Source organism: Tachyglossus aculeatus, chromosome X2 (genome assembly GCF_015852505.1).
Source record: "Tachyglossus aculeatus isolate mTacAcu1 chromosome X2, mTacAcu1.pri, whole genome shotgun sequence".
In the NCBI taxonomy this organism is placed as follows: domain Eukaryota; kingdom Metazoa; phylum Chordata; class Mammalia; order Monotremata; family Tachyglossidae; genus Tachyglossus; species Tachyglossus aculeatus.
In genome coordinates this window covers 11,348,900-11,368,920 of record NC_052100.1, presented here as the reverse complement: position 1 = coordinate 11,368,920, position 20,021 = coordinate 11,348,900, and the positions used below count along the sequence as shown (strand labels likewise).

General features: G+C 47.2%; 1 protein-coding gene across 1 annotated transcript in view; it reads left to right on the top strand.

Moving 5' to 3' along the window:
* Positions 1-1,538: 1,538 nt before the first annotated feature.
* CARM1 (coactivator associated arginine methyltransferase 1) overlaps positions 1,539-20,021 on the top strand; it is a gene marked incomplete at its 5' end in the record, with an annotated part of 80,530 nt that continues 62,047 nt past the window's right edge. Inside the window, one exon of the mRNA XM_038770711.1 lies at positions 1,539-1,728. Within this exon, the coding sequence (XP_038626639.1) occupies positions 1,539-1,728 (190 nt within the window). The remainder of the gene's footprint in view (positions 1,729-20,021) is intronic.

The window sequence follows — 20,021 nt, the reverse complement described above, 5'->3', positions numbered from 1 at the left end:
GATGAAGACTCTGAGCCCCACGTGGGCCAACCTGATCACCTTGTATCCCCCCAGCGCTTAGAACAGTGCTTCACACATAGTAAGCGCTTAACAAATACCATCATCATCATTATTATTATTATCCCGTTGCCGATCCCAAGCGCTTGCTCAGCACACAGCGAGCGCTCGCTAGAAACGATCGAATGAAGGAACCCTGGCACTGGGGTCTCGCCTTGTGTGTCCCGCTCGGAGGGGCAGGATTGTGACCCCCCTCCGCTCCTCTGCCGCTAATCTCCTCACTGTCCCTCGTTCTCGCCTGTCCCGCCATCGACCCCCGGCCCACGTCATCCCCCGGGGCCTGGAATGCCCTCCCTCTGCCCATCCGTGGAGCTAGCTCTCTTCCTCCCTTCAAGGCCCTACTGAGAGCTCACCTCCTCCAGGAGGCCTTCCCAGACTGAGCCCCTTCCTTCCTCTCCCCCTCGTCCCCCTCTCCATCCCCCCCATCTTACCTCCTTTCCTTCCCCACAGCACCTGTATATATGTATATATGTTTGTACATATTTATTACTCTATTTATTTATTTTACTTGTACATATCTATTCTATGATTGATTGATTGAACAGTCACTCCCCCCAATGACCATTCCTGTATATATGTTTGTACATATCATCATCAATCGTATTTATTGAGCGCTTACTGTGTGCAGAGCACTGTACTAAGCGCTTGGGAAATACAAACTGGCAACACATAGAGACAGCCCCTACCCAACAGCGGGCTCACAGTCTAAAAGGGGGAGACAGAGAACAAAACCAAACATACCAACAAAACAAAATAAATAGAATAGATATGTACAAGTAAAATAATAAATAGAGTAATAAATATGTACAAACATATATACATATATACAGGTGCTGTGGGGAAGGGAAGGAGGTAAGATGGGGGGACGAGGGGGAGAGGAAGGAAGGGACTCAGTCTGGGAAGGCCTCCTGGAGGAGGTGAGCTCTCAGCAGGGCCATACATATATACATATACGTACACATATACATATATACATAAATAATACATATTTATTACTCTATTTATTTATTTTACTTGTCCATATCTATTCAATTTATTTGATTTTGTTAGTATGTTTGGTTTTGTTCTCTGTCTCCCCCTTTTAGAGTGTGAGCCCACTGTTAGGTAGGGACTGTCTCTATGTGTTGCCAACTTGGACTTCCCAAGCGCTTAGTCCAGTGCTCCGCACACAGTAAGCGCTCAATAAATACGATCAATGATGATGATGATTGTCCGGCCCCGGGCAGTCGGTCACAATGCTCCCGCCCGCAAGCGGCGCGCAGTCAACGGCCCCGCAACGAGGATGAGGAAAGGCTGAGGGGGGCCGCGGCGTCCCTTCCCGCCAGCAGGGGGCGCGGTGGGGCGGGGCGCCGCGGGGCCGTTAGGTGGCGCTGCGTTCGACCTCGGCCTCCGGGCGGAGCTGAAGCCTGGCGGCGGCGGCGGCGATTGGAGCCGGATCTAAGATGGCAGCGGCGGCGGCGGCGGCGGCGGCAGCAGCAGCGGCGGCGGCGGCGGCGGGGGGCTCGGGGCCGGCCGGCGGCGGCGCGGCGGCGGCCGTGTCCGTCTTCCCCGGCGCCCGGCTGCTCACCATCGGGGACGCCAACGGCGAGATCCAGAGGCACGCGGAGCAGCAGGCGCTGCGCCTCGAGGTCCGCACCGGCCAGGACGCCGCCTGCATCGCCCTCTACAGCCGTGAGTGCCGGGGACCCAGCCAGGGCCACGCCGAGCCGAGCCGAGCCGGGCCGGACAATAGGAGGGGACCCGACAGGCGGCCGGGCCCGGGGGGAAGATGGGGGCAAAAGAGGGGGAGCGGCCAAACAGGCTCGGGGTCGGGGGGACGGACTGCGAGCGGCTCTCACGAGGAGGCGAAACGTGCTACATGGGGGTGGAAAACGGAGATGGTTTGCGAGGAGGCCTACACCTCAAGGTGATTGGAGTTGAGGCAGAAAAGGGACTACTGTTTATACGGCCCGGGGGGGGGGGGGAGCGGTAGTAGACGGCCTTTCCGAGGTCACCGCACGAATATCGGAAATATTCGCCTTTCTAAAACCGGCCAACGCCGGGGCTCGGTTTGGAAGGGCGGCCGACTCTGCTGCGTGCTCACGGGTCCTTCCCTTTCGTTTTGGGAGTGTGAGTGGCTCCTTGCATCTTCGACTGCTCGAGGAGAATTTGGGGCTTGCATCAGGAGACTCTGATTGAGGCCCCCCGGGAACATTCGCTTTACCGCCCCCCCCCCCTCCAAGTTCATCATCATCAGTCGTATTTATTGAGCGCTTACTGGGTGCAGAGCTCCGGACTAAGCGCTTGGGAAGTCCAAGTTGGCAACATATAGAGACAGTCCCTACCCAACAGTGGGCTCACAGTCTAAAAGGGGGAGGTGGGGGAAAAATCGCAAAGGTTATTTTCAAATCCCCACATCTCTCTTTAGGTCCCTCATCCACTTTCCCCTTTTATTTTCCAGCCCTTTTATTAATTCCATCTGCACACAGATCTCTCTCCAACTTTTGTTCCTGTCTTTTTCTGTCGGTCCATTTTCCAAGGTTTTTTTTTTTTACTTTTGTTCCCGTCTTTTTCTTTCGGCCCATTTTCCAAGGTTTTTTTTTTCTTTTTAATCACTTCTGCCCCGAAACGCTAACGATGCCCTTAATGATCTGTGTTCTTTGTGATCCACTAACGCTTTTTAAAGACAGATTGTCGAGGCTTAAATTTTGAGGGCCGCTTCTGTCACCCAAGTTTCCTCCTCTATTCATCGCTTTCATTTGCTGCTTCACTTGAAAAGTTGTGCAGTTTCTCGGCTGTGTTAGGGGAGTGAATAGTGGTACCCGAGAGAGGACTTGAAAACGGGGAATTTGTGTTTGTGTGTGTGTGTGTGTGTGTGGTGTGTGGATGGAATTGGAGGACAGAGAGTGAGGGGAGTGGGAAGGGCCTCCTACTCCTCAGACTCAAGGTGAGGTTGAGAAGCATAATGTACACTTAAAAAGTTTTCTGATGGACAGGAATTGCTATAAATGACTGCTCTTAAATGTCTTAGTGATGCACATGTACCACTCTGGGTTGGCTAGAGCACAAGCTGCTTGGCTTTGGATGATTTCTCGCCTAGAACTCAAAATAACAACAATAATAATAAACCCCACCCCCACCCCATCCCATTAAATGCTAGAGCCATCTGAAGAAAATCACAGATACGCTGCTTCCCCATTTCCCTATGGTGGTTTGCTTTGGTACAAGTCAAGCACCACAGAGCCCTTTCTCAAAGTTGTTCTGGGTAGTCATCTGCCTTTGGGAGTGGACCCTGCTTTATTAGTCTTCGTGTATTATAGTTCCAAACCATGTCCAGTAGGATTTAGACATCTCACACCCTCATCATCAGTGGTATTTGTTGCGTGCCTACTGAGAGCAGAGCACTATATTAAGTGCTTGAGACAGTGTAACAGAAGCCAGACACGTGTTCTCTCCCCTCGAGGAGCTCACAACCTAATGGGGGAGATAGATACACCGAAATGATTTACCAACAGTAGGAGGAAGAATAATTGCAATTGTAGGATTTTAGACTGTGAGCCCACTATTGGGTAGGGACTGTCTCTATATGTTGCCAACTTGTACTTCCCAAGCGCTTAGTACAGTGCTCTGCACACAGTAAGCGCTCAATAAATACGGTTGTTGATGATGATGATGATTTGAGCGCTTTACTATGTGCCAGACACTGTACCAAGCGCTGGAGTAGATACAAGATCACCAGGCCCCCACACGGGGCTCCCAGCCTTAAGAAAGAAGGGGGACGGACAGGCATCGAATCCTCATTTTGCAGATGAGGGAACTGAGGCACCGAGAAGTGAAGTGACTTGCCCAAGGTCACACGGCAGACAAGTGGCGGAGCCGGGATTGCGGCCCAGGTCCTCCGTCTCCCAGGCCCTCGCTCCTTACACTAAGGCCACGCTGACAGTAGTACAAATATGTCAGGGTGAATTTAACTGAATAAATAATTGCATATACAATGCCCTACCTATGTGCATAAATGCTGTCGTGTTGCTGCTACTCCCCTGTTGTGAACGGATCGGGGAAGGTTTCTTGGAGGCGGTGGGGTTTTAGAAGGGGTTTGAAGATGGGGACAGCTGTGGTCCGGCAGATTAGGGGCGAGCGGTGAGAGCAGAGGGTCAGAGGCCAGAGAGTCCAGGCAGGTGTCATTGGGAGGAGTGAAGAGTGGGAGCCGGGGAGAAGTGGGTGAAGACACTTCTTCGGGTCGGGGGAGAACCAGTGGAGGGCCTTGAAGCCAATTGGAAGGAGGCTGATGTGGAGGGAAATGGGGAGCGGGCAGTTCCCCATGCAAAGCTACCCCTACGGGCCGCCCAGCAGCTGTAATTTGGGAGAATAAACCTCCTTCTTGCCTTTAAAGCAGGGGTCAGCCACCTTCTGGTGCTGAAGGCCAAACACAATGAAACCTCAGAGCAGTTGGTGTGCAAAAAGCCAGTCGTACGATTTAAGCACATTAATGTAGCTTAGCTGTGAGAATTTACGAGTTTTAACCCCCCACCTCTGCCTCGTCTCCCCCAGCTCGAGGTCCAAAGTGGGTTCCAAGAAGAGCCAGATATGGCTCCCGAGCCATGAGCTGTGGACCCCCACTTTCAAGTTTCCCAGCTAAAAAGAATTATGGACAAAAGGCACTCAGAGCAGGGAGGTTGATACTTAAGCACGGTGATGGCTGGCAAAAAAGGGAGCTCTCTGACTTGGTGAATGCTGCACATGGCCTTTATTAGACCCTATTTTGTGGAGGGAGGGACTTTCTACTGGGACACCTGAATTAATCTCTTTTGTATAATGGCCTCTCTTTTTTTTTTCATGTTGTGCCGAAGCCAGGCAGGGATTTTTTTTTTTCCTGATTGAAGCTGCTGTGGAAATATGCATGCCAGAGTTGCTATCTGCAATTTAGACAGGTTCATGCGAGACAAATGGTTGCTATGGTTAAAGGCAGGAGTCCCCTTGGTGGAGGGGAGGAAGTGACTTAGAATCTCTTAAATATGATCGACTGGAAATATTTGTGCTAACTTGGGTAAGGAATAATGAAGATCTCCATTTCATTCTGGAATTTCATCCAGTGTTTCCCCTGTGCTCTTGTTGACGAGAGAAATCTTGGAAAATGAGTAACGCAGGCAAAAGTAATGTGAGAGTCATGCCCTTACCTCGATTCTTTAATAACTTGGGAGGTGTTTTTGGGGGCGGTCTTGATTTTCGCTCATCATCTGGGTATTGACTCCGTCTTCCTGGCTTGGCTGAAGGATCTGCCGTTCTGTTCTTACCACACTAATGTAGTTTAGAAATGCAATTTTCCTGGTGCCTGGGATTCCTGTCACCTACCAAACTTCAGTAAAAGCTTAAACAGGGGCACCGGGGGCCTTTCTCATGTATTTTGTATAGGAGAAAGACAAGGGTGTTCAAAGCCTGTTGCTTTTGTTACCCAGCAATAGCAACAATGAAAACTGATCTGATTCTGGCCTTTTGAAATTGCAGCCGGACTTCCCCAGTAAATCAGCCAAGTGAAGTTTGCCATAATCAGGTCAGTCTTGCTTTGCAGAAGCTGAGGCTCTCTTGACTGGGAAAACTTTCCCCCAGTACATTTACTTTCCATGCTTTAAAAAAAAATGTCTGCATTAGCCTTGGAGTTGTTTGGAATTGTAATTAGGACGGTCACTGGGCTCTCCTCACTCTGAGAATGTTAGCCTCATTGAGTTGTGGAAAGAGGATTGGGATGGTGGGGGTTTTTTGTGTTTCTTTTTTTTTTAAAGGAGAGGTCAAGCAAAGGGAAACTTCCTTAATGTTCTGTTCTTGTAAGTGTTTGGGAGTGGGGGCGAGGGGGCTTTCTACTGTGAGGGGCTTTTTTTTGCCAATTTAAAGTTTTCTTCCATATAATCTAATCCTAACCCTCCCCTATTTAGGTACCAGCTATTCACTGGTATATGCGTCCGTACGATTGTGGACCTCATACTGTGCTTTTGTTTTACAGTTTCTTAAGCCTGAAACATTCCTGCCACAGATTACTGGGTAACTTTCTTTTCTCGCCCAGATTCACCAGTTTGGCCGATTTCTGGAACATTTCAAAAGTACTCTTCAGTGCCCTTTGCTAACAGGTGACCTGAAATGGCACCGCCTTTGGCAGTGCCATAACACATTGCCAAGGAGTCAGGGTCTGGAAATCCCAGAAAAAAACCTTTGTTTTCATTTAAAAAATCATCAGCCTGCTGTAAGGTTTTTGTAACAGAGAGACCGGTTTTGTTACTTGAATCGGCCTCATTAAGGATACAGGAATATTTGAGTCTCATTCTCTTAGATGTTATTTATTTGCAGTGGTATTTCCTTGGCAAATCAAAGGATCTCAAGTTACCACACCGAAAAGAAGGTAACACTTTTATCCACATTTTATAGGTGGGGAAAATTGAGGTCCAGCAGAAGTGACTTGAGAAGAAATTCAGCAAGGCAGACCCATTAATTTGCCCACGATAGAGATTCTTTTGAACTCATTTTTCCACCAGGCAATCGATCGATGGGCCGCTCATTTTTCCACCAGTCAATCGATCGATTGTCCCTTGAGTGCTTTCAGTGGGCCAAGCACTGTACTGAGTGCCTAGCATTGTACTAAGCACTCACCTTAGCTGTTACTTTCAACACTTTCTCTAGTGGTTGGTATTTGCTAAGTGCTTACTATGTAATAATAAATAATAATAATAATAATAATAATGGCATTTGTTAAGTGCTCACTATGTGCCAAGCACTGTTCTAAGCTCTGTGGGGGGTATAAGGTAATCAGGTTGTCCCACGTGGGGCTCACAGTCTTAATTCCCATTTTACAGATGAGGTAACAAGCACAGAGAAGTTAAGCGGCTTGCCCAAAGTCACACAGCTGACAATTGGCGGAGCTGGGATTAGAACCCATGACTTCTGACTCCCAAGCCCGTGCTCTTTCCACTGAGGTACGCTAAGCGCTGGGTTAGAAACAAAATAATCAGTTCCCACATGGGGCTCACAGTCTAAGTAGGAGGGAGAACCCCAATTTTACAGATCCCCATTTTACAGGTGAGGGAATTGAGGCAGAGAAGTGGAGTGACTGTGCCAAGGTCACATGGCAGACGAGTGGCAGAGCGGGGATTAGAATCCAGGTCCTCTGACTCCCGGGTCCGAGCTCTTTCCACTAGGCCATTTTGCTGATGCGAGAAAGGGAAAAGAAAGAGAGACTGTAATCTCCTTATAGCATAAAGGATAACAAATGAAAAGCAAATACCTCAAACCATTTGCCAACTTTAATCAAAACAAAGAATATCCACTTGCTCCCCTTTTTCTAGAAGAAATTGGGAATTCTGAATACGTTCTCTCTCCCAAAAATCGAAATTAGTTACCACAGAGAAAAGAACTGAAAACCGGTAAGAAGGGGATTTATAGATAGGTGAAAACCACCATAGAAATAGATTAGCTGATTTGTCGGCCTAATACGAGGGTTGCGTGCCTTCAAAATCCTGTGTTAAGGAAAACCTGCATTGTAGTTTTCACCCTCTCCGAACCCGCACCCATTTGTATAAACCGTTGCCCCCAACACCGTGTCACGCTGTATCTAAACCGTTCCCTAATTCCCTAACAAACAGCTGTCTAGCCAAAATGTATAATGATTGCAGAAGTTGTGGCAGAGCTGAGTGTAATTGAAAGCTTGGATATCTGAACAACAACGGGTTTGGTTATATCGGACATGCATGTATCCCATTTTATTATTTTTTAATGATCTGAGCTAACATGGTATCATAATAATAATAACTGTATTTATTAAGCGCTTACTGTGTACCAAGTACTGTACTAAGTGCTGGGGTAGGTACAAGATAATCAGGTCCCGCATGGGACTCACAGTCTCAGTTAGGAGGAAGAGCAGGTAATGAATCCTCATTTTTACAGTGGAGGAGACTGAAGCTCAGAGAGGTGAAGTGACTTGCCCAGGGTCACCCAGCAGACAAGTGGCGGAGCTGGGATTAGAGTCCAGGTCCTCTGACAGTGGGGCCCAGACTCCTTCCACTTGGCCATGCTGCTTCCCAAAGTATTGATCAACATAGTTCTCAACAAACTGATCATAAAACTATTGATCAGTTTGGCAACCGTTGCTCAAATAGTATATAACACATTCTCTCTCTCTCTCTTTAAATATAGTCTTATTCAAAGACAATACTTCTGATGATCAAGTTCCTCTAAGAGTGCCTGTGTGACTGAACAGGTCAGTGGAGGACCACAGCCCCAAGCACACCGTATGCACGAATACCTGTCCTTTGAGATGCTGTCATGTTGGGTGTTTTCACTAGTGTAACTTGGTGGATTGTGATATATTAGTGTCGTGAGTACTTTCCTACCATATTTAGGCCGAATATCACGTCAGCCTTTCTGATGGACTCATGGACGGACAGAAGCAGGTCGGCCTAGCGGTTAGAGGCACGGGCCTGGGATCTAATCCTGACTCTGCCACCCGTCTGCTGGGTGACCTTGGGCAAGTCACTGCACTTCTCTGTGCATCAGTTACCGCCTCTGTAAAATGGGAATTAAGACTGTGAGCCCCATGCGGGACCGGGACTGTGTCCAACCTGGCAACCTTGTATCTGCTCCAGTGCTGAGTAGAATGCCTGGCACATAGTAAGCACTTAACAAATACTATAAAAAAATTGGCAGCGAATGTCCAGGATATATGCTGTGCCAACCACCGCCCCCCCATCTTCCACCAAGCAGAACTCCTAACCATTGGCTTTAAAGCACTCATTCAGCTCTCTTATCCAGCTCTCCTACCTATCCACTCTCTCACTGAACCCCAGTTTGCACTTTTCCTCTCTAGCTAACCTACTCACCTTGTCTCATTCTCATCTTGCCTACCATCCACTTCTTGCCCATTCCCTCCTTCCTGCCATGAATTCCCTCTCCCTTCACATCTCACAGGCCATAACTCTCCCCATCTTCAAAGCCTTTCTGAAGAGACATCTCTTCCCCGATTAATTTCAAATCTCCCCACTTTATATTCCCCCAACTGCCATTTTCAGCATTTCCTGTGCCACCTAAGGACTGGGGTACTCACAACCCCTCCCATAGCGCATAGGTCTTGTCTTATGCTGTCAAGTCATCTCTGACCCGTAGTGAATCCATGGACACATATTCATTCATTCAATCGTATTTATTGAGCACTTACTGTGTGCAAAGCACTGTACTAAGCACTTGGAAGAGTACAGTATAACAGACACTTTCCCTACCCACACTGAGCTCACAGTCTAGAAGGGGAGACCGACATTAATGTGCATACATAAATAAATTGTAGATATATGCATATGTGCTGTGGGGATGGGAGGGAGGATGAATGAAGGGAGCAAGTCAGGGTGACGCAGAAGGGAGTGGGAGAAGAGGAGAGGAGGGCTTAGTCAGGGAAGGCTTCTTGGACAGGATGTGCTTTCAATAAAGCTTTGAAGTGGGGGAGAGCAATTATCTGTCTGATTCATTCAGTCGTATTTATTGAGCACTTACTGTGTGCAGAGCAGTGTACTAAGCGCTTGGGAAGTACAAGTTGGCAGCATATAGAGACGGTCCCTACCCGACAGCGGGCTCACAGTCTAGAAGGGGGAGACAGACAACAAAACAAAGCATATTAACAAAATGAAATAAATAGAATAAATATGTACAAGTAAAATAAATAGAGTAATAAATATGTACAAACATATATACAGGATATATATATGTCTGATATGAGGAGGGAGGGCGAGACCAGGCCAGAGGTAGGATGTGGGCAAGAGGTTGGCAGCAAAACAGATGAGTCTGAGGTACAGTTAGCATTGGAGGAATGAAGTGTGCCTGCTGCTTTGTAGTAGGAGAGTAGGGATGTGAGGTGGGGGGGCAAGGTGATTAGTGCTTTAAAGTCAATGGTGAGGAGTTTCTATTTGATGCGGAGGTAGATGGACAACCACTGGAGTTTCTTGAGGAGTGAGGAAACATGGTCTGAATGTTTTTGAAAAAAATGATCCAGGCAGCAGAATGGAGTATGGACTGGAGTGGGGAGAGACAGGAAGCAGGGAGGTCAGCAAGGAGGCTGATAAAATAATCAAGGCGGGATAGAATAAGTGCTTGCATTAATGTAGTAGCAGTTTGGATAGAGAGGAAGGGGCGGATTTTGGCGATGTTGTGGAGGTAGAACTGACAGGATTTAGTGATGGCTTGAATATGTGGGTTGAACAAGGAAGAGGAGTCAAGGATAATGCCAAGGTTATGGGCTTGTAAAACAGGAAGGGTGGTGGTGGTGCCGTCAACAGTGATGGGAAAGTGAGCTGGGGGACAGGGTTTGGGTGGGAAGATAAGAGGTTCAGTTTTAGCCCTATTACGTTTGAGGTGACCGGAGAACATCCAAGTAGAGAAGTCTTGAAGGCAGGAGGAAATGCGTGACTGCAGAGAGGGAGAGACATCAGGGCTGGAGATGTAGATTTGCGTGTCATCAGCATAGAGGTGATAGTTGGAGCCATGTGAGCGAATGAGTTTTCCAAGGGAATGGGTGTAGATGGAGAAAAGAAGGGGACCTAGAACTGAACCTTGAGGGACTCCCACAGTTAGGGGATGGGAGAGACAGAGGAGGAGCCCACGAAAGAGACTGAGAATGAGCGGCCAGAGAGGTAGGAGGAGAACCAGGAGAGGACAGTGTCAGTGAAGTCGAGGTTGGTTAACATTTCCAGGAGAAGGGAGCGGTTGACAGTGCCGAAGGCAGCCGAGTGGTCGAGGGGGATTAGGCCTTTGGATTCGGTAGAACGGAGATCATTTTTGACCTTTGAGATGGTGGTTTCTGTGGAGTGAAGGGGACGGAAGCCAGATTGGAGGGAGTCAAGGAGAGAATTGGAGAAGAGGAACTCGAGGCAGCGGGTTTAGACAGCTCGCTCAAAGATTTTGGAGAGAAAATGGTAGGAGGAAATGGGGTGATAACTGGAGGGAGCCATGGGATTAAGAGAAAGGGAGGGTTTTTTTAGGATTGGGAGATATGGGCATGTTTAAAAGCAGTAGGGAAGAAGCCATTGGAGAGCGAACAGTTGAAGATGGCAGTTAGGGAGGGAAGGAGGGAGGGGGCAAGTGCTTTGGTGAGGTGCGAAGGAGATGGTTTCAGATGCACAGATATGGGGTGGAGCTGGTGGGAGATTTTGAGAGAAGGCAGGAGATTTCCTCTAGAGATAGTGCTGGGAAAGATGGGAGAGTTGAAGAAGGGGCAGGAGAGGGGAGGGCCTGTAGAGGAGCAGGGGAGATTTTTGGGAGGTCACGCCTGGTACTGTCAATTTTGTTGATGAAGCATGTGGCCAGGTCACTGGGGGCAAGGGATGGGAGAGGCGGGAGGACAGGGGGGCCTGAGGAGGGAGTTAAATGTCTGGAACAATTGGCAAGGGCGATGGGCATGGGTGTTAATAAGGGTGGAGAAGTAGTTTTGCCAGGCAGCGGAGAGGGCAGAGTTGAAGCATATAAGGATAAATGTGAAATGGACAAAATCAGTCTATTTAGATTTCGGCCAGCAACGCACTGTGGCTCGTACACATCTCTCTCAGAATGCCCCACTCTCCTTTCGCAATCATTCTGGTAGTGTATCCGTAGAGTTTTCTTGGTAAAAATATGGAAGTGGTTTACCATTGCCTTCTTCCACACAGTAAACTTGAGTTTCCGCCCTCTACTCTCTCCCATGCCGCTGCTGTCCCAACACAGGTGAGTTTTCACGTGTAGCAGATTGCCTTCCACTGGTTAGCCACTGCCCAAGGTAGGAATGGAATGGGTATGCCTCTGCTTGACTCTCCTTCCCGTAGCCAGACCGGTAGAGTATTCGCCCTTTCCTCTCCATCCAAACCGCTACCATGTTAATACAGTCACTCATCCTATCCTGAGTGGATTACTGCATCAGCCTCCTTTCGGATCTCCCCAACTCCTGTCTCTCCCCACTTCGGTCCATACTTCACTCCGCTGCCCAGGTCATCTTTCTGCAGAAACGTTCAGGGCATGTCATCCCCCTCCTCAGAAATCTCCAGTGGTTGCCTATCAATCTCCATATTGAACAAAAACTCTTCACTATTGGCTTTAAAGCTCTCCTTCACCTTGCCCCTTCCTATCTCACCTCCCTTCTCTCCTTCTACAGCCCAGTCTGCACACTCCGCTACTCTGGTGCTAACCTTCTCACAGTGCCTCAGTCTCGCCTGTCATGCTGTCGATCCCTGGCCCACATCATCATCATCAATCGTATTTATTGAGCACTTACTGTGTGCAGAGCACTGTACTAAGCACTTGGGAAGTACAAGTTGGCAACATATAGAGACAGTCCCTACCCAACAGTGGGCTCACAGTCTAAAAGGGGGAGACAGAGAACAAAACCAAACATACCAACAAAATAAAATAAATAGAATAGATATGTACAAGTAAAATAAATAAATAAATAGAGTAATATTTATCCTCCCTCCTCAAATCCGCCAAACAATCACTCTTCTTCCCCCCCTCCTTCAAAGCCCTACTGAAGGCGCACCTATTCCAAGAGGTCTTTCCAGACTGAGCCCCCTTTTCCTCAGCTCCCCCTCTCTTCCGCGTCACCTCAACTCACTCGATGTTGAGTTGAACTCACAGCGAAGCAGCGTGGCTCAGTGGAAAGAGCCCAGGCTTGGGAGTCAGAGGTCATGGGTTCTAATCCCAGCTCCACCACTTGTCAGCTGTGTGACGTTGGGCAAGTCACTTAACTTCTCTGTGCCTCAGTTACCACATCTGTAAAATGGGGATTAAGACTGTGAGCCCTACGTGGGACAACTTGATCACCTTGTATCCCCCGCAGCGCTTAGAAAAGTGCTTTGCATGTAGTAAGCGCTTAACAAATACCACTATTATTGTTATTACCTCAACTCACTCCCTTTTCTCCCCCAGTCCCCGCCCCACAGCACTTCTGTATATATGTATATATCTATAATTCTATTTATATTGATTACTGTATACTTGTTTTGGTGTCTGTCTCCCCTCCCGGCCCTCCCCTGCCCCAAGACTGCAAGCCCGTTGTGGGAAGGGATTGTCTCTTGCTGTATTGTACTTTCCAAGTACTTAATACAGTCCTCTGCACGCAGTAAGCGCTCAATAAATACGAATGAATGAATAGAGGACTGGAAACTCTCCAGGTGTGATCCTGAGAGGGGAGCACATAAACTGCTACCACCTTAACAATAATGACGGTAATTAATGCAATTACTCATCCTATCCCACCTAGATTTCTGCATCAGCCTCCTTGCTGACCCTCCCAACCTCCTGCCTCTCCCGACTCCAGTCCATTCTTCGCTCCGCTGCCTGGATCATCTTTCTACAGAAACGTTCAGGACATGTCACCCCCCTCCTCAAAAATCTCCAGTGGTTGCCTGTCCACCTCCATATCAAACAAAAACTCCTCACCACTGGCTTTAAAGCACTCCATCACCTCGCTTCTCTCTTTCTACAACCCAGCCCCTACACTTCGCTCCTCTGTTGCTAACCTTCTCACTGTGCCTCCATCTTGCCTGTCTCAATCAATCAATCAATCGTATTTATTGAGCGCTTACTGTGTGCAGAGCACTGTACTAAGCGCTTGGGAAGTATAAGTTGGCAACATATAGAGACAGTCCCTACCCAACAGTGGGCTCACAGTCTAAAAGGGGGAGACAGAGAACAAAACCAAACATACTAACAAAATAAAATAAATAGATATGTACAAGTAAAATAAATAAATAAATAGAATAATAAATATGTACAAACATATATACAGGTGCTGTGGGGAAGGGAAGGAGGTAAGATGGGGGCCCCCTTGCCCACATCCTACCCCTGGCCCTCCCTCCTTCTCAAATCCACCAGACAATTACTCTCCCCCTCCTTCAAAGCCTTACTGAGGGCATATCTCCTCCAAGAGGCCTTCCCAGACTAAGCCCCACTTTTCCCCATCTCCCACTCCCTTCCACATCACCCTGACTTGCTCCCTTTGCTCTCCCCCCACCCACCTGCCCCACAGCATTTATGTATATATCTGTAATTTTATTTATTTATATTGATGTCTGTCTCCCTCTAGACTGTGAGCTTGTTATGGGCAGGGATTGTCACATTTTATTGCTATATTTTACTTTCCCAAGTGCTTAGTACAGTGCTCTGCGCACAGTAAGGGCTTAATACGATTGAATGAATGAATGAAAGGTACATACACTCGAACTAATAAATATTACTTTATTAGTAATAATAAATTTATTATTCATTATTACTAATAAATAATAAATTTATTGCTATATTAATTTACTATATTAATTTATATAAAGTAATAAATTTATTGCTTTATTAGTAATGAAGTAATATTTATTCTCTAATAATATTCTCTTTCCCTTGTTAGATTTTAAGATCCTTGAGGGCAGGGATCATAGCTTACTAATTCTGTTGTCCTCTCCCAAGTGCTTAGTACAGTGCTCAACACTTGGGAGGCACTTGATGAATGCTATCTCTTTGTTGGGTGCACGGCTCCTTAGTGATTGCAAGAGGAGGGCTACCCTTTGTTCAGAGTGCTTTTGAGTAGTTGAGTAGTTTGACGTCTCAGTAGATATGGCTTTTGTTCTCTAAGTACAGTTAAATGAGGTACACCCTGAGAGAGACACACTAGCTAATCCTCCCTCTGTCAGCAGACAAGCAGAGTGCTTCTCCACCTTTGGAGAACTAGTAATGGGAGTACTGGGAAGGTTAACATTCCTGTGGCCCATTGTCCCATCCTACCTTTGTCTCAGATAAATAGCAGACTTCTGATTACTTTCGGGGACTTGTCAAGTGACAAGATTTGTAGTAAATGGAATAGTGTGGGGGCTGCTAAAGTCCCTCAGAGATAGTGAGTGACAACTAGAAGAGCTGTGGCCCTTGGGATCATAAATTGGAATTCTTTTATTCGTTTCTCCCTACCTCTAGATTGGGGGCCGCAAGTAGGGCCGTGATTGCGTCTGAGGTGATTTTCTTTTATCTGTGGAGGGGATGGGGGTGGCTCTGCCCAGTACTTAGTCCAGTGCTTGGCACATAAGAACTTAGTAAATATTATCCTCCATATATCAGTCAATCAATCAGTGGTATTTATTGAGGGCTTACCGTGTGCAGAGCAGTGTACTGAGCGCTGTAATTTTATTTATTTGTACTGACATCTGTGTCCAGTCTACTCGCCCCCCCCCACCAGACTGTGAGCTCTTTGTGAGCAAGGATGGTCACTCTTTATTGTTGTATTGTACTTTCCCAAGCACTTAGTACAGTGCTCTGCACACAGTAAGTGCTTAATAAATACGATTGAATGAATGAATTAATGAACTGCCTCAGTGGAAAGACCACGGGCTTTGGAGTCAGGGGTCATGGGTTCAAATCCCGGCCCCGCTAATTGTCAGCTGTGTGGGCAAGTCACTTCGCTTCTCTGTGCCTCAGTTCCCTCATCTGTAAAATGGGGATTAAGACTGTGAGCCCCCTGTGGGGCATCCTGATCACCTTGTAACCTCCCCAGCGCTTAGAACAGTGCTTTGCACATAGCAAGTGCTTAATAAATGCCATTATAATAATAATAATAATTATTATTATTACAATTGTTCTCCCCCACTTCCAAGCCTTACTGAAGGCACATCTCCAAGAAGCTGTGGGGCTGAGGATGGGGGTGAAGAACAAGAGGTACAGATCCGAGTACATAGGCGACACAGAGGGGAGGGTGGGTAAGGGGAAATGAGGGCTTAGTCAGGGAAGGCCTCTTGGAGGAGATGTGATGTTAGGAAGGGCTTTGAAGCTGGGGAGAGCTTTGGGCTGTCAGGTGTGAGGGTGTAGGGAATTCCAGGCCAGGGGGAGCATGTGGGCAAGGGGTCGGCAGTGGGATAGGTGAGATTGAGTTCCAGGAAGTAGGTTGGCGAGTTGGAAATATGCTGGGTGGATTGTAGTAGGAGATCAGCGAGGTAAGGTGGGAGGGAGAGCTAAGTAATTAAATGCCTTAAAGTTGATGGTAAGGAGCTTCTGTTGGATGCAGAGGTAGATGAGCAACCACTGGAGGTTTTTGAGGAACTGGGGAGATGTGGTCTGAATGCCGAAAATGATTCGGGCAGCAGAGTGAAGTACGGATTGGAAAATGGAGAGGGGAGAGGCAGGAGGCTGGGAGGTCCATGGGAAGGCTGGTGCAGTAACCAAGGCAGAATATAAGTGTTTGGATCGTCATCATCAGTGGTATTTATTGAGTGCAGAGCTCTGTACTAACCCACAATGGGCTTAAAGCCAGGTGCCTCTCCCCACTGTAGTCCATACTTCACTCTGCTGCCCAGGTCATTTTTCTACAAAAACGTTCATTACGTAATAATAATAAAAACTCCAGTGGTTGCCCATGCACCTCCTCAACAAAACCCCTCACCGTTGGCTTTAAAGCACTCCATCACCTTGCCCTCTCCTACCTCACCTCGAAACATTCCCTGCTCACAAAGAGCTTTTACAGACTGGAGGCAGAGATAGACATTAATAGAAATAAATGTATTAGGGATATGCGCATAAGTGCTATGGGCCTGAGGGAGGAATGAATAAAGGGAGCAGATTGGGATTGTGCAGAAGGGAGTGGTAGAAGAGGAAATGGGGGCTAGTCAGGGAAGGCCTCTTGGAGGAGATGTGCCTTCAATAAGGCTTTGAAGGTGGGGAAAGAAATTGTCTGTTGGGTTTGAAGAAGGAGACTACATACAGTATAACAGAGTTGGAAGACATATTCTCTGGCCACAATGAGCTTGCAGTCTAGAGGGGGAGACAGACATTAATATAAATAAATATTACATTTCAAGACATAGTAACCTGTAGTGGTGTGGGGTGCTGGAACCACTGCTGCTCCTCCTTTTAGTGAGGATGTTGGATTATTCTTTGGCAAGTAACCATGCCAGCCCCAAAATGATCCCTCCAGATGCAGCCACGGCCATTGGTCATAAGACAAACTGTCATCCTCTCTAAAAGTTGTTGTCTTGAAATGGAATTGTGGCCACATCTGAGAACCACTAAATTATCTTCATGGGTCCTAAATATTTCTAATAATAAAGCTACTCTCCTACTGAAACGCAGCTCGCACACTTCACTCCTGTAATGCTAATCTTCTCTCTGTGCCTCAGACTCATCTTACCGCTGGTCCCTTGCCCATGTCCTGCCTCTGGCCTGGAATGCCCTCTCTCAAATCTGGCATACAATTGCTCTCCCCCCCCTTCAAAACCTTACTGAAGGCACATCTCCTCCAGGAGGCCTTCCCTGACTAAGCCCCCCTTTCATCTTCTCCCACTCCCTTCTCCACCCCCCACAACTTGCTCCCTTTGTTCTCCCCCCTCCCAGCCCCACTGCACTTATGTACATATCTGTAATTTATTTATATTAATGTCTGCCCCCCCCCCCCCCCACCACCAAGGCTGTAAGCTCATTGTGGCCAGGCAGGGAATGTGTCTGTTTATTGTTGTACTTCCTAAGCGCTTAGTAAAGTGCTCTGCACACAGTAAGCGCTCAATAAATATGCTCGGGAAGCAGCGTGGCTCAATGGAAAGAGCCTGGGCTTTGGAGTCAGAGGTCAGGGGTTCAAATCCCAGCTCCGCCAATTGTCAGTTGTGTGACTTTGGGCAAGTCACTTAACTTCTCTGTGCTTCAGTTACCTCATCTGTAAAATGGGGATTAAGACTGTGAGCCCCCCGTGGGACAACCTGATCACCTTGTTACCTCCCCAGCACTTAAAACAGTGCTTTGCACATAGTAAGTGCTTAATAAATGCCATCATTATTATCATTGATAAATATGATTGAAATGAATGAATGAGGGGGGTCAGCATGATAGCAATCTGGATGGAGAGGAAAGGGTGGATTCTAGATAGTCTAGAGATGTTGTGAAGGTATGGATTGGAAATACAGCAGCAGTGAAAGAATGGGCAAGAGTTTCTAACTTTTTTATGAATTGTTTTATGGTTTCTAAGAAGGGACAAGGCTCTGCCTCTCCCATTAGTGCCTCAAGCTGCTCCCGGGAGTGTTCAGATCCAAGCTTTGTCCAGTTACAGCTCCTTGGCACAGTGTGCATGGCTTAAGGTCAAGGGGATCCATCGCCTTGGATTTCTCTCCTAGAGTATGGAAGCTATACATTTGTTCCCAATAGAGACATTCTTGTAAATGAGTAAAGATTGGGTTAGGGTAAGAGCCCTTCACCTCTCTTAGATGGAAAAAGGTTCTTTTATTCTGTGTTTTATTGGCTGACTCTTGAAAAAGTTTCATTGCCTACAGCATCTGGCAAGTGATATAACCAGGCTGTTTTTCTTTAAGATTGTTGGCAGATTTTTTTCCAGCTAATTTTGTTCCTGTATCTGGTATTCATTTTAGATGGATTTGTTACATGTGGAATATTCGAGAGGTTTTTATGTTTGGAAATCCACCGATTGTATTTCTACAATTCTACTACAAAGCAGCATGACCTTGTTGGATAGAGCACGGACCTGGGTTCTAATCCCAGCCCCGCCACTTGTCTGCTGTGTGACCTTGGGCAAGTCACTTCACTTCTCTGGGCCTCAGTTCCCTCATCTGTAGAATGGGGATTGAGACTGTGAGCCCCACGTGGGACAGGGACTGTGTCCGACTTGATTTTGTGTCCACCCCAGCGCTTAGTACAGTTCCTGGCACATAGTAAGCACTTGCAAATACCGTTACCATTCTCATTATTACCTTGGATCTACCCCAGCGCTTAGTACAGAGCCTGGCACGTGATAAGCGCTTAACAAATTCCATTAAAAAAAGGAAAGAACAATCACCTTACTATGCCATAAGGGGAAGTACAAAAAAAGGTATTCTCCCTGCCCCTCCAGTTGACAAAAGTGCAAAGGGAGAGAAAACAACAGAAGTCAATTTAAATGATGAACTTAACTGTGGAGGGTCAGGAAAGTGGAGCCAACTAAGGGGGAAGGGGTAGTAAGGGGACTTAAATCCAGTGGGTTTCAAGCTGCCGTGTTCTTGTAGAGCTGGTGAGTTGGTTTGAAGATTGTGAGCCTCGTGTGGGACCTAATAATAATTGGACAAGCGGAGCGCGTGAGCTGGGAAGCAGTGGGAGGTGGAAGCAGTTCAGCATGAGGAAGCCATGGTGGACAGCCTGAAAGCCTCCAGTGAAGCTCATTTCTACCGATTCTATTGTATTGTCTTCTCCCAAGGACTTAGTGCAGTGCTCTGCACGCCATAAGCAGTCAATAAAAGGCAGTTGGTAAGTGAGTCAATGGACTTGAGGAGAGGAATAATGTGATCAAATTGATACTTGAGAAAGATGATTGTTTTTCCCCTTGTGGCATGAGCTGGGAGAGGTGAGAGAGGCAGGCAAGGAAGGAGGCAGTTAGTTTCATTCCAGACTTCCCGTGTCACACCAAACCAGTACTGAAGCCTCTTTGTACGTTAGACCCGTATCCTGTAAAACGGAGGTGCTCTAACCTCCCTTAGGAAACGTGAGGCTTTATGAATGTTTGTTAAGTATTCTTCATTTTCTTGGCTAATATTGGCTATACAAGTGCTGAGTAATTCGCCCAGCGCAGCTATCTCCTGTGGAAAACGAGAGGATTATGTAGTAGTTGCCGGCGTTTTCAAGAGCTAGGAAATCTGGCCATTCAGGTGGTTGCAACCGGCAGCCTAGTTTCGAACATTTCTGCGTCGTGGATGGGTCGAATTGAATGCAATTTCCATCCTTTACCGGGTTCCTATAGGAAAAACCTCTTCCAGTTTCATTACTCATTCCAATGTGATGTCAAGCAGAACTTAATCTAATAGGCTGCATCTGGAGTCACTGCTGACCAACAATAAGCACTTTATGAAACCAGGACTAGCCCAGCTGGAGCAGCAAAGAGGTCAGAATCGGGTCCCTTTGCACTGTTGTTTTTAACCAATGGGCAGCCACATAATTAGAACATTGTGTTGGATGTTGCCTGCTGGAGCTGTTCATCAGAATCGTTTGGTAGA